The sequence below is a fragment of the Nansenia antarctica genome (assembly GCF_963989245.1).
Source record: "Nansenia antarctica genome assembly, chromosome: 7".
Lineage (NCBI taxonomy): Eukaryota > Metazoa > Chordata > Actinopteri > Argentiniformes > Microstomatidae > Nansenia > Nansenia antarctica.
This window is the reverse complement of record NC_137677.1, coordinates 55,200,462-55,213,944: the sequence shown is the minus strand read 5'-3', so window position 1 is coordinate 55,213,944 and position 13,483 is coordinate 55,200,462. Positions and strand designations below refer to the sequence as shown.

The 13,483-nt window shown below is 43.4% G+C and overlaps 1 protein-coding gene across 1 annotated transcript in view; it reads left to right on the top strand.

Annotated features, from left to right (window-relative positions):
- The window catches only part of ubr3 (ubiquitin protein ligase E3 component n-recognin 3), a gene marked incomplete at its 5' end in the record, with an annotated part of 39,638 nt that overhangs the window by 7,065 nt on the left and 19,090 nt on the right, over positions 1-13,483 (top strand). Inside the window, 15 exons of the mRNA XM_080535624.1 lie at positions 106-234; positions 339-391; positions 549-682; positions 794-879; positions 1,010-1,151; positions 2,042-2,138; positions 3,242-3,383; positions 3,568-3,672; positions 4,275-4,454; positions 6,125-6,579; positions 7,951-8,039; positions 10,669-10,812; positions 11,763-11,896; positions 12,731-12,841; positions 12,995-13,192. Of these exons, the coding sequence (XP_080391750.1) occupies positions 106-234; positions 339-391; positions 549-682; positions 794-879; positions 1,010-1,151; positions 2,042-2,138; positions 3,242-3,383; positions 3,568-3,672; positions 4,275-4,454; positions 6,125-6,579; positions 7,951-8,039; positions 10,669-10,812; positions 11,763-11,896; positions 12,731-12,841; positions 12,995-13,192 (2,199 nt within the window). The remainder of the gene's footprint in view (positions 1-105; positions 235-338; positions 392-548; positions 683-793; positions 880-1,009; positions 1,152-2,041; positions 2,139-3,241; positions 3,384-3,567; positions 3,673-4,274; positions 4,455-6,124; positions 6,580-7,950; positions 8,040-10,668; positions 10,813-11,762; positions 11,897-12,730; positions 12,842-12,994; positions 13,193-13,483) is intronic.

Genomic DNA, 13,483 nt, shown 5'->3' with positions numbered 1-13,483 from the left:
TGATACCACAGCTTTGACACCTCTCAGAAAACATCCCAGAGAGTCCACAGCTAGAATGTCTCCCCCTTCAATCGCTTATATTCGCCCTTGTTTTCTATTGTGTAGGCAAGCCTTTCCGAGGTCCATAGTAACATGTGGGTCAGGAATGGTCTGCAGATCAAAGGACAGGCTATGACTTACGTGCAGTCTCACTTCTGCAACTCCATGATCGATCCAGACATCTATCTGCTCCAGGTAAAGACTACTTTCTTGTAGGCATTACAGCATTGGAACATATTCTGAATGTATACTTCATTTACATTTTCATTCCTTTTTTGCCCCGCCCATTCTGTTGACAGGTTTGTGCATCGAGGCTAGATCCTGATTACTTCATTTCGTCTGTCTTTGAAAGGTATGATCAGACCCTTGGTTGATGTCCTTGCAGTTGATTTCATTTTCCTTTTGAACTTGAACTAATTTATAATCACCAATTTTAAGAAAATGTTTTACTTGTATGGTGTAGAGTAGCTCATGGAAATAAGTGGTAGTAATGTCTCTTTTGCCCACAGATTCAAAGTGGTGGACCTCCTGACCATGGCGTCTCAGCACCAGAATGCAGTTCTGGACTCTGAGCAGGAGAGGCCGATGCTGGAGGGAGCCCTCACCTTCCTGGTGATACTGACCAGTCTCCGCATTCACCTGGGTATGTCCAGATATGTCAAGGCAGAAAGATATGTTTATGTGAACAATGTGATGTTTAGATGTATTTGCATTGCTGGTGCATTTGTAATGACTGTCCTCTCCTCATTGACAGGCATGGCAGACGATGAGATCCTCAGAGCGGAGATGGTGTCTCAGCTGTGTATGAATGACCGCACCCACAGCTCGCTGCTCGACCTTGTATCCTTCCTCGTTAACACTGTTCATGAATTCAGATGTGCTGTTTTTGTCACTGAGCTGTCTTGTCATACCCCCTTTTTTTCAATATACGTCTGCATAGGACGCATCTTTTCCTTAGATTATTTTTCAGATTCCTGAGAATCCGAACCCCAAAAGTGGAATAGTTCCAGGAAGCTGCAGCTTTGAGGAGATGCTGTCTGCTGTGGCCGACTTCAAAGCCCCTGTGTTTGAGCCAGGAGGCTCCATGCAGCAAGGCATGTACACACCCAAAGGTAAGCTGTTTTTGCAAGCTAGCTACTAGCCTACTGGCTTGCTGTGCTACAGGCTGGCTGCGCTAGCTATTGGCTGTTTTGTGTTATCCACTGGCCTGCTTTTCAAAAGCTATGGGGATTCGACGAGCGCATTTTCTGTCCGTTACAATTGAACACAGGTGCTTTTTCACCAGTCTGCCTTGAGATGGCACTCATGCACCACAGTTGACTATGCTTCTTCTATACTCAGACACCGGGAAAGTGTACAATTCACAAGACTGAATCACATAAGATGTGGTCTCTTTGGATGACTTCATTATCACCCTGTGCACGTTTAAAATGTTGATGCCCTTCAGGCTGTTACATCTAGCCCTTGTCTTTCTTGTTACCAAATATAGGCATTGCCTCCAGAGAGCAGTGTATTGTTATTTTCTTTTTTTAAGTCTTTGGCTGTTATGAAGCATTGTGCTGTAAGATATCATCAGGATTTGGTCCATTAGGTGGTCCTGTCCTACGGTCCATTCTATGGGTTTATCGTAAAATTTAAATTGACCAAAAGTCATTTCTGTCCTCAGTGTCCAGTCTTGTAAATGGGTGTTCATAATGGAGACCTCATCCATAGTCACTATCATGTTTTTATATTTTGTGTTAGGAGGGCAATTTCTATTGATATGATTCTTCTGTTGGTGGGATGGGGATGCATTGAGGAGGGTTGACACTCTCAAAATTGCATTTTATAACTATGTCAACATCTAGGACATCATTGAAGCTTTAGATTGTTATTTCCACTGTACATTCCTCTTGGGGGCAGGCTAACACCACATTCTCAGAATGGGGGGAAGGGATGAAGACATTTGAGAGACTGAATGTGACTGTGTTACAAAACAGATTTTTAAATATATATATTTCAGCGGAGGTGTGGGAGAAGGAGTTTGACCCCATCATGGTTGTTCTCAGAACAGTCTACCGTCGTGATGTCCAGTCAGCAATGGACAGATACTCAGCATTGTAAGTTCGCGCACCACGATCATCACATCCATTTGTTGGCTTTTGGTTTTCTTTTGAATGGGTTTCAGTGCACTTCAATGTCAATTAAATGGTTTGCCTTGTGTATGTGAATAGTTATCAGGTTGTATTAGTTTACTATTTTCCCATTTTGTCACATTTTCATTCTAACCTTTCTAGCTGTTGGTACCTTTAGTTCTATTGTCGGAATGGTTATTTTTTTAACACCCTCCCGAACAGAAGCATAAGCCATGCCCTGCTGACTGCTACAGGGGCACTGTTAGCACCATATCTTGAAGGGAGAGGAGAAGAGGGGTTAGGCCTACATGGTGATAGGGTTGGTTCCAATTAGTTCACTGTTGAGCAAAATAAATATTTCATGCCAAACTATAATAGGATTGAGGTAATCCTTCCGTTTTAGATTTAGTTTGGACGCATGGGAAGACAAATGTGATGGTTGGGGTGAAGGAGATAGTGGGAGGTTAATTTCTTTAAGATCTCTGGAAGATGTGAAGTGGCCAAATGTGCTGAAGCGTCCTCTCCAAATCAGCACAAATAGCAGTTTACGGGAAGGGGAAGATTATACTGTTAATGGATTTAGAGGTTTTGTCTTTGATGTCCTAATACAACATAATTCAACTAAGACAATTTAGCAATCCACCAGCTCAAACCATCTTTATAACACTGAATTACCTCTTCATCGCATTCTATTTAGAAAGACTGTCCTGTCTAATATAGAGTGTTTTAAACACAATGACAGTAGCATGTTTTTTTCCTGTTCCTACTATTTCCCACCTCTCAGTCTGACTTCAGGCTTATGTTCCTGGTTCACACTATTGAATATGATGGATTGCCTGTCAGACGAGCCACATTTTTATATAACCATGATCCTTTCAGCGCTAATAGAGTGTGAGGCTTTGCAGCCGGCTCTTTCATTACATAGACTGAGAGGTTTTTTTGGGGGGGCGGATTATTTAGTGCCACACTATCATCATGTATTTGTGATGGTTGGGTGGATGACTTGAATAATCTCTTTAATGTACCTTATTTGTCAATGATGATACTCCAACCCACCTGATGATGATGATGATGTTGTTCTTGGCCAGTTTGAAGCAGGCTGGTATGCACACTGGGAACCCATGGCCACCCTACAAGGAAAGGACTCCTCTGCACCCCTGTTACAAAGGATTGGTGAAACTGTTGCACTGCAAGACCCTGCACATTGTGATTTTCACTCTGCTGTACAAGGTGACCCTTTTGACCTGCTTGATTCATTAGTATTACTTACTGACTTATTCATTCATTGCATTAGGAAATGCCCTTTCATCATAATTGAATTAGATAGATTACTCACGATGAGATGATAGGACTGAAGTTGTACAATCGCTCATATGTTACATGTTACCTCATGTTTTGTGTTTTATCTTTTTAGATCTGGATGGATCACCCGAACATGTCAGAGCATGTGATGTGCATGGTGCTGTACCTGATCGAGCTGGGCTTGGACAACCAGCTTCAGGAGGACAAGGAGGATGAGGTAAGATGTACACAGAGATTTTTGAGTCATGTAAAGATGACCAGGGGGCTGTTCCACAAAAAATGATTAGTATATTCGCGATTAAAAGGAAAGCCCCGTTCAGGCAACTCTCGATTGGGATTCAACTCTCGATTGGGATAAAAGCGTTGTTTTAAGATGGGGGTTCAAATCCCGCTTCTGACATACACTTTTTACTGCATTTTGTTGTCTGATGCTTGTACTCAGCAATGACAATAAAGTTGAATCTAATCTAAACATTTATGTTTAAAATGATGGTATAGGTGGTGTAACCCTAACCCTAATTTACGAGAACTGACATGATTACAATGGTGTTTGAAGCCTTTCTGACTAGTAAATGATGTTCTTCTAGCATTGTAACTGGACCCTGGATTTGGCATGGATTATTATTTCTTATGATTACTGATGGATAGATGATTCACTTACTTAAACAGATGTATATATTGTAAATCGATTTGCATGAAGGCTTCGGTTAAATGTAAAAAAAAAAAAAAAAAATCAAGGATTTAAGGATTTAATTGTCCTCCTTCATGGCATCCATCATGTCTCTGTCTCATCTTGCCTATTGTATCTTCTCCAACCAGGAGCCGTGCATTGAGGAGCACTGCCACGATAGCTGGTTCCCTGGCACCAACCTCCTGTCCAACCTGCACCATGTCATCAATTTTGTCAGGGTCAGAGTGCCTGAGAACGCCCCGGAGGTGAAGAGAGAGCCGAGAGAACCCCCACCTAGCACCAGCTCTGAGGTTTCCACCTTCGGCCAGGTCAGATAACACTGTGTATGGGTCATTCTCTAAATGAGAGGGCCGAAGTGTGACATAGGGGTCAACATGTGACAAGTGGTTCAATACAGATATCAAATCAGACTTTATTTATATAGCGCCTTTTATGCAAAATTGCAATACAAGGTGCTTAACAACACAATAAAAATACAACAACACAATGAAAATACAACACTACAGTGAAAAATAAACGGTAATATAAGGACATGATTAAAACAAGAGACAACGTTGAACAGAAAGACCAGTGTAGCACAGTAGAAGAGGGTAGATTAAAATAAGATGGGTTAAGAGAATGCTAAGCTAAAAAGATATGTCTTAAAAGGTGTTTACAGATCGTGACGCCCTCAGCTCCTCTGGCAGGCTGTTCCAGGGGCGAGGACAATAGACACTAAACGCTGCCTCCCCGTCGGTCTTTGTCCTCACCCAGGGAACAACTAAAAGGCCAGTCCTAGAGGACCTGAGTGATCTAGAGGGAGCATAATGTATTTGGAAAAGGCCTCAAACATTTTCCATCCATAAAACTGGCATTGTCCCCCTCATTTATGGAATGACCCTTACATACACTGTATACCCTACACACTGGGCAGGTAGCTTCTCCTGTTCTCATCTACTAGGTGTGTTCAGCCATTGCTTGCCTAAGGGAAGATTAGATTAGGTGTAATGTTCCTTTAATGTGTAGACTGTTGTATTTATTTTTTTAGTGGGGTGTTTTTGTATATTCTATGATGGGAGAGGTCTCTTTGTCTCATCATCATATATATATATATATAGAATACAATTTTATTTTTTTTGTATATTGTTTTGCTGCACTTTTGCTCCACAGACCGCGAACGCGAGGCGTCTGACAGGGAATTGGAGAGAGGTAGCGGTTGCATTTGAGTTTAAGATCTGGTTTTCTGTCCTCAGGGCCATGCAGTGTGTTCTCTGCCAATTATACAAGCTTCATGAAAGCATTATTTTTGCTGTTGTGTTTGTATATTTGTGTGTGTGTGTGTGTGTGTGTGTTTTGTGTGGTTGTGGTGCTTGTATGATTTGTAGCCATATTGATAAGAAGGTTGCAGTCTGCCTTGGATTGTTTAGTGTCTACAGTGCTGTGCTCTGATGGGTTTTCCCCCCTTGACTGCCGAAACTAATTAAGTGTATAATGTGAGTCTGGGTAAACGCTTTTTAACTGCATGTCAGTTTGATTGATGTTGCTCCGACTGGGCTGTATGATGTGTGTTTATTTAACAATGCTCCGGTCCTTTGTCGGGTCAGGTCATTGCTATCGTTCAAACAGTCTTCACGTCTGAGGATGATTTAAAAATTTCCCTCAGAATATGAAATAAAATTGAAAATGCTCCGAGGATAGTTTCCCTTGAAAAGTCGGCCGAAATGTTATAATGGGTATTTAATTTGACTTTGATATGTGTGCTGTGCCTGTCTGACGATAATGGTGTGGCCTCCCTTCGATGTACTTTTCAGGATCCTTCAGGCCAAAATCGCTTTCGGAGATGTTGTTATTTGAGTAGATAGTGTTTGACTCGCTCGCATTTAAGTAATGTGCATGATTTTTCCTGTTTTAAAGACATGAGTCTAGAGTCTAGACAAGGACCGCATGTTCTGTCACACTCTCCATCTGCATGTTTTACTGTGTGTGTCTGCTCTCCTAGAATGTCCGGGAGGCGCAGGTGTTCAGCCTGGTGGCGGAACGCAGGAGGAAGTTCCAGGAGATCATCAACCGTAGCAACACCGAGGCCAGCCAGGTGGTGCGGCCCAAAAGCTCCTCCACGCGCTGGGTCCCACCTGGCACGCCCCCCCAGCTGGTCACAGAGATCCTGGAGATCAGAGAGAGCATGCTCTCCCTGCTCATCAAGCTGCACCAGAAGCTGTCCGCCAAGCAGAACTCTCTCTCTGCCTCCTTTCTGGAGGACATGGACACCGCCGGCCACAACAGCCACGCCCACGGAGACGGCATCACCGCCATTGAGCGCATCCTCACCAAGGCGGCCGCGCTCAGCCGTCAGAGCAAGCGCAGCATCCAGGAGATCTGTGGGAAGGTGTCTCCTCCGGTACCACCAAAGAAGAACAGCCCCACGGATAAGAAGACCATGGATAAGGAGGAGAGGTTAGAGACTACTACTCAGAATGCAACACCATGATCACCGTCTTGTCAAAACAACATGTCATTACACCCATTGTTATAACATTTTGTAACACTTTTCTTTACAAAACAAATACTGTACACCTACAGCAACAGTATCATACAGGAATCAGCATTACAGCTATAGAAATTATAACTGTTTTAACCTTTGCTGTTAGAGACACTTTTCAATGTTGTCATAGAGCATCTGAATAGTAGGATTACTATGGACTATAATTAAATATTTGTAATTCTATCCCAAAACCAACCCTCACCCACTGTAGACTTTGTGTTTGAGATGAACATGAATCCAGTCCGATTTAGCAATTTCACTCAGACTCACCAGGCCCATCATCCATATTTTGTGTCCTCCCCATTCCCACCTCTAATGATGATGGAATGGGCTATAAGCACTCTGTGATGACCTATTTTTGGGGTTGACCCACAGACAAAGACAAAAGGTAGCATCTCTCTCCCGTGGTGTGGGCTGTTGCCACGGTGACTGCGGGGGAGGCCAGCCAATGGTGGTGAAAGCAGAAAGGGGGTGCTGCATATTTTTCAGGCTGGCTTGTCTGCGCCCCTGAAGCTGTCAGTGGGAATTACTGAGCTGTGGCGCTCCTGTCAGCATTTGTTTATGTCCTCTTATTAGGGGTCTCAATTTACAGTCAGCCCTGCTCTCTGGACGTCTGCAACACGGGCCACAGGCATTAGGGAAATAGCCACCTTGCCAGTAGCCAATCACAACCTTGTAGAAATGTTTTGCATGTATTAGTACTATAAAGGAAACACCGTTAAAATAGAATGGGGAAAATCCACCTTGTACTGTGTATGTATTTGTGGATGGAAGCTTCAACTGTGAGGGGAAATTAAGCATTTTGTGATAGAAGCAGTCATTGTATAGAGATTGTAATGCACTGGTGGCTGAGCAGTGGGTATTTAATGGCTAATCATTGAGAGAAGGGCTTTCAGTGTTTTTGAAAAACAACCTTTTTCACTTACCCATGGAAGCTGTTGCTATGGATACAGAGCCAGGTTAACCCACTCAATGTCGAGGATAATCATTATTTCTGGGTCAAAAAAGATTGGATTCCGTGCCATGAACATCCTATTTAGGACAGGTTTTGATAAGTAAACACTTTTTTTTTTCTTTTTTCAATTCAATTCAATTCAACTTTTGACTGGTACTGTATATTTTTTGGGTGGGTTGGTGGTAATTGTCAGGTTGTTGCACAACATTCTTAGCCCTGTGATGCATTGAAATGAATTACATTGGATTTTGGATGGCAGATTTCGGACAGGTTTATCTCTTAGAAATCTTCTGCATTCTCAGTTTCTTTCTCCCTCTTGATCTTTCAGGCGTCAGAGGGCCCGAGAGAGACAGCAGAAGCTTCTAGCAGAGTTTGCCTCCAGGCAGAAGAGCTTCATGGAGACCGCCATGGATGTCGGTAGGAGAGACACTTCTTGGCTATGCAACATCTTTCACTCCCCTCAAAGATCTGCCATAGATGTTTGGCTTCATTGCCGTTATAGACTGACAGGAATGCTGATTGTATTCAGAACGCTCAATGCTTTTACCCGAAATCGTGTGTTGGCAAATTTGTTGGATGGTGTGATCGTATGTTTACACATCTGTACAGAACCCAGTGCAGCAGTACAAGACCATGCGTGTGCACACACACACACACACACACACTTTAAAGTGAATGTCCACTCATCGAGGACATGATGCACCTGTCCTAGTCCTTGAAGGAAAGAAAGCTGTAGGCAAAAATAAACCTACCATCACTTTGCCTCTTTCACTGTAGCAAGGTGACAGTGCTCCCCAGCTCTGTGGCCGTCTCCCAGGGCCTGTTAGGAGAAACGAGAAGAGAGAGCCCCTTAGGGAGGAGGGAGTCGTGCTGGTTGAGGGCACAGTGGATCAAAGCGCTAATAGTGGGATGGACTCACAGGGACCACCCTGACACAGCGTGGTTAGTGGATGAATAATGGTCTCTGTGATCAGAGGCAGCACTAAGGCAGGGCTATGGACCTCCATCTAGTTAGCTAGCTAGCATCCACACAAGCCCAGAGCTTTACCTCAGGTTCACTGCTGAAGGGCTCAGCTCTGCTTCAGCAATGTCGGTTCTAATTGTGGCAGAGATAAGAGTTTCACCCTGAAACATGAAGTTAATATTGATTATTTGTATTCAGTAATGTGATCCAATACTTTTACTTACTATAAGGTTGAACATGAATATAAGGATGCCTACATGCTCTGTCCTTGAAGAAATTCAACACAGTTTTGGCTCCTTTTTTGTCTTTGAGTACTTTTACTATCGTGGATAGTAAAATGGATTTAATGGATTAGGCTGTGTTATCTTATCAATATAAATGATGGGCCTGGTCTTTTCACAAGCTACATTTATTTCACAGATTTAATCAAAGGTCGCAAAGGATATAAATATTTGCTCTGGATTATTCAACAAGGCAAATGTAAGTCAAATGGTAGGAGCATCTGTACAAACATTAATCTCCCGGTCCCCTTGGCCACAGTGGGTTCCTGTCTCCTGGACAAAAAGGGTCAAGATAAGACACAAGTCTGGCTACAGTGGTGTATTTTATAAACAGTGACAAAATTCCCTTTTGAATTCTTGGTATTACATTTTTCTTATTTCATTTCCTACGAAACACTCGAAAGATGCCATTTGAGTACCATGGAGCCTGTGTATTTCAAAATGTAAACCTATTGTTCCTGAGCATCCATGCGTTTGACTCGGGCAACAGCTGCTGTGAGCATCTGCTTTTAAATTGATTTTATAACATTTGTTGTTATTGGCTCTAAATTAGAATAACTTTAAGCCTATAGAATTTATGATGAAGGATTTTCAGTGTAAATGAGATCTGGCAGAATAATCAGTTGAAGATTGTGCAGTTGTGCCCTTGATGCCTTTTGAAAGATAAACACACTTCTGTATCCTTCACAACAGTCATCACTAAGTGCTTGTTCACTACAGGATTAAATCAGTGTAGTGTTGTGAAGTACCGAAGAATAACATCAATCCTGTGTCATTTTATAGCAATGCCAGTGTCCGTCTGTGTGTGTCTGTGTGTCTTGGTGTGACTGTGTGTGTGTCTGGGTGTGCCGATGGCCTGAGGCTAAAGCTCTTACATTGACAGCTAATGCAAACAGTTTTCATTTCCCCTGGAATACGGCAACCTCTCCTGAGATCATATTCGACCTTAAGCAATAAATCAATTCCAACACAGGTTGACATTTCTCTGTGATATTTACTGTTCAAATTGAACACAGTCTTTAACATTTAAAACTAATTTCACATCAGTAATTAATCTCTAGCCCCATGCCAATCAATTGAACAGAGTAGAGCATAGTTCTGATTGAGTTGCAGTTAGAGTTAGTGTTTATCCAAGGCACAGTCAGGCTCTCTCATTCCTTTTAAATGCACCACAGCGCAGTGAGTGATTCTCCAGTACACACATTGGGTAGTGATGGGGATGTGTGCACTAATGCAGTATATGTAGAAATATTGATGAAAGCTTCTTTGCTTTTGTCAATGGCTAACTTCTTTACCTCCTTACCTTTCTTCAATTGAGTAAGTTCAGTAACTGTACAGTGGTATTCTACAGGAAAAGGCATGAACATGTTAAAGATTCATGTTATACTATTAGAACGTGTCTTGCTGTGAATCAGAGGATGAAAGTAATTGAGCATGGTATTATTTCCATGAACGTCAGCTGACCTGGCTGACTTTCTCTAATGGTGTGTCATTACCTCAGTGTTTCAGCCTGGAAGGAAGTAGAGTCCGTGTCACACACACCACATTAGCGATGGGTTTTTCCTCACATGGCTTCCGCAAAAGCTCTTCCCCTCTATTCTGATATGTTGTCTTCTCTCAGTGTTATATACCAAGCCAAAAGTCTGATCAATAGTGGCAATCACCACCGAGCCCTGAATATCTAATAAATCTCCAGCATGCCTGAATATCGACACAAAGCTTTGTTATGTTATGTGATCTTGTTGGTGTGAAGTGTTGAAAAGGAAACTAAAGTAAGCTTTTCGTTGTTTCTGTGTGTCAGAATCTCCAGACGTTGAAGCAGCCATGGACCTGGGTGAGGTGATGGAGTCTGAGGTCCTCTACGACTGTGTGATCTGTGGCCAGAGTGGCCCTTCCACGGAGGACCGACCCACAGGCCTGGTGGTGCTCCTACAGGCCTCCTCAGGTACTGCACTTACAACCCGCCGGTGTCCCCCTCCCTCACTGACGCACCTGAATTAATGGCCTACACAGGCTTGCTCTGTTTCACCACTGTCCTGATTTGTAGTCCAATTTCAAACAACCTGCAAATGAAATGTCAGGACGGAAGTCATATTAACTGTAGTGTATTTCATAGATATGAGTGTCTATTGCCCCCCTATCATTGGCCTTGCCTATTAAACCAAAACAGTTATTCATGGGAGCTTAGCACCACCATATTGGAGTTCTCATTTTAATAGGAAGGTTAGCTGTTGTTTTAATTGGCTCATTTATCATTCATGTTGCGTGTTGCATGTTGCTTCTGCCTCTTGCAGCTAAGAAGTCATTTCTTTGCTGTCTTCCTGAAAGAAGGATTATCATTCACTTCACAACACCAGTCATGAAAATAAACGGCATGTTTGATTAGCAATTAGTCGAGCAATAATGCCGTTTGGAACACTCGCCACCTCAAGGTCAAAAGAACACCATATATGATCCGCCACCTGCTATGTCACATTACAGCTATTTAAAGACGATGTAAACACTCCAAGTGAATTATTTGTCAGTTCATTACTCTACACACAATCACATTGTCCTTTTACAAATAGGAAGCCATAACCATTTGAAGCAGAACGTTTTTTTCACGATACTCTTTTCACCGCTACTGATTACAGAGATAGCGTGCAGTAAATAAGCTGTCATTACGGCATCTGATTTATCATTATTCTCTGTTCTGATGTGAGAAGGGAAAAGATCTGTGTTCGACTCCAGGCAGACTTTTAACATGACGTATGTGACTGCCGCAATTGCTGCCCTTGATGGATTTTATGTACATATTATGCAGACCTATAAATAGAAATGTGAAAGCTCATTACTCATTAGAATAGAAGTCATTGTCACTCACTGCAAGCCTCGGGTGCTCTGAATGTCTTTCAGTGCTAGGGCACCGCTGCAAGAGAGACGAGGCTAAGAACCTACCGACCAGCGACGAGGAGCACATCTACCGGGCGGACACGTGTGGCGCGGCTCACGACGTCAGGCTCACGTTCATGCAGCGCTTCTTCAAAGATGTAGGTGTCTGACTGACGCATTCAGAACACACCTGTTATCTCTCACTCCCTCCCTCACTTTCACTCTTATTATTTCTCTCTCGATAACTCGGCCATTCTCAGGACTTTTTTTTTTTTTTTTGCACACTTGTGGTCTTTCTCTCTCGCCCTCCCTCCCTCCCTCCCTCCCTTAATATGTCCTTGGTTTGGACCTGGCAGGTAAAAGGCTCCCTGTTACACACATGCTAGCATTTCAAATGCAGGCACTCTCATTTCTTACATCTGTCTCTAAGCCTCTTTCACGCAAATGGACTGTATTCCCATCATGTAGGCTATGTTCCCTTCCTGCCTGAGTAGGGATTCGGGTGAGTCAGCAGCTCTGTGACAGGGGCGAGTGAGCCCCCCAGCCCTGTGTGCCTGTCAGCAGCTTCAGCAGCCCGGGAATTAGGCATGGAGGATTTATAACCCATCCTGACAGACAGAGTCCTGTGTTGGCTTTTCCTCCCTCATACCACCTCCACCTTTCTCCAGGAGCAGTAAGAAGTTTAGTCAGTGTGACGGAAAACACTGCTATCTGGCTTTTCCCCTACTCTTCTATTCTGCTTGTAAGCCTTTTCTCTCTCCAGAAAAGGCAACTGCGTTTCACTAGCACCTTTTTCTGACTCACCTGACTCACCTGAATCCCTACTCAGGCAGCACATAAGAGACCTTCACTGGCATGTGTGACGAAACATTTTTTTTCCAAGTGTTTCTCTTTCTGCTTCAGACGTCCCCATGTTTTGTTTTCTCTGACTGAAACATTGAGTCGTACTGACATTAACAAACTTTGTCGGACTGTTGTCTTCTGTCCTTCAGAGTTCCTGTCTACAGTCAGTGTCTATAGGCTGGGATGGGGGGGTGTACGTCCAGACCTGTGGACACACCCTGCATATAGACTGCCACAAGTCCTACATGGAGTCTCTGAGGGTAAGAGAAGCAGTGACATTTCTGTCTGTCCCTCTTTCTCTAGTTGTTTTGTGGCCATCTGTTGCCCTACGTATGAACATGGGGGTCAATATAATCCTACGTTGTCTGTGTTTTCGCTAATGATCTAATTTCATGATCTTTCATGATCCCCAGAATGACCAGGTGCTTCAAGGCTTTTCTGTGGACAAGGGAGAGTTCACCTGCCCGCTGTGCCGACAGTTTGCCAACAGTGTACTGCCCTGCCGCCCCGGGCGGAGCACGGAGGTACACTGGCACAACCCCAGCAACAAGAAGATGTGTGTGCTGGTGAAGGAGGTGGAGGACCTCCAGGATCAGCTGGGCATTTTCCCAGTAAGCAGCACCACCACTGTAAGGCAGAGAGATCTTTACCACTTCCTGTGTGTCTGTTTCCCTAATCTCTCCATCTCAACTCCTGATTGGCTGATACCAAATGAGACATTTAGGGCCGGTTTCCCTTGATTAAGCATCACATTAGACAAAAAATAAAACATTCTCCACTGAGAAACTTCCGCTGAAGAATCTCCATTGAATGTGTGATTTTAGTCCAGGATTTGGCTTCATCCCCGTACTGGCCCTTGATTGGATGTATGAATAATGACTCGAATGCGATTCATATCTAAC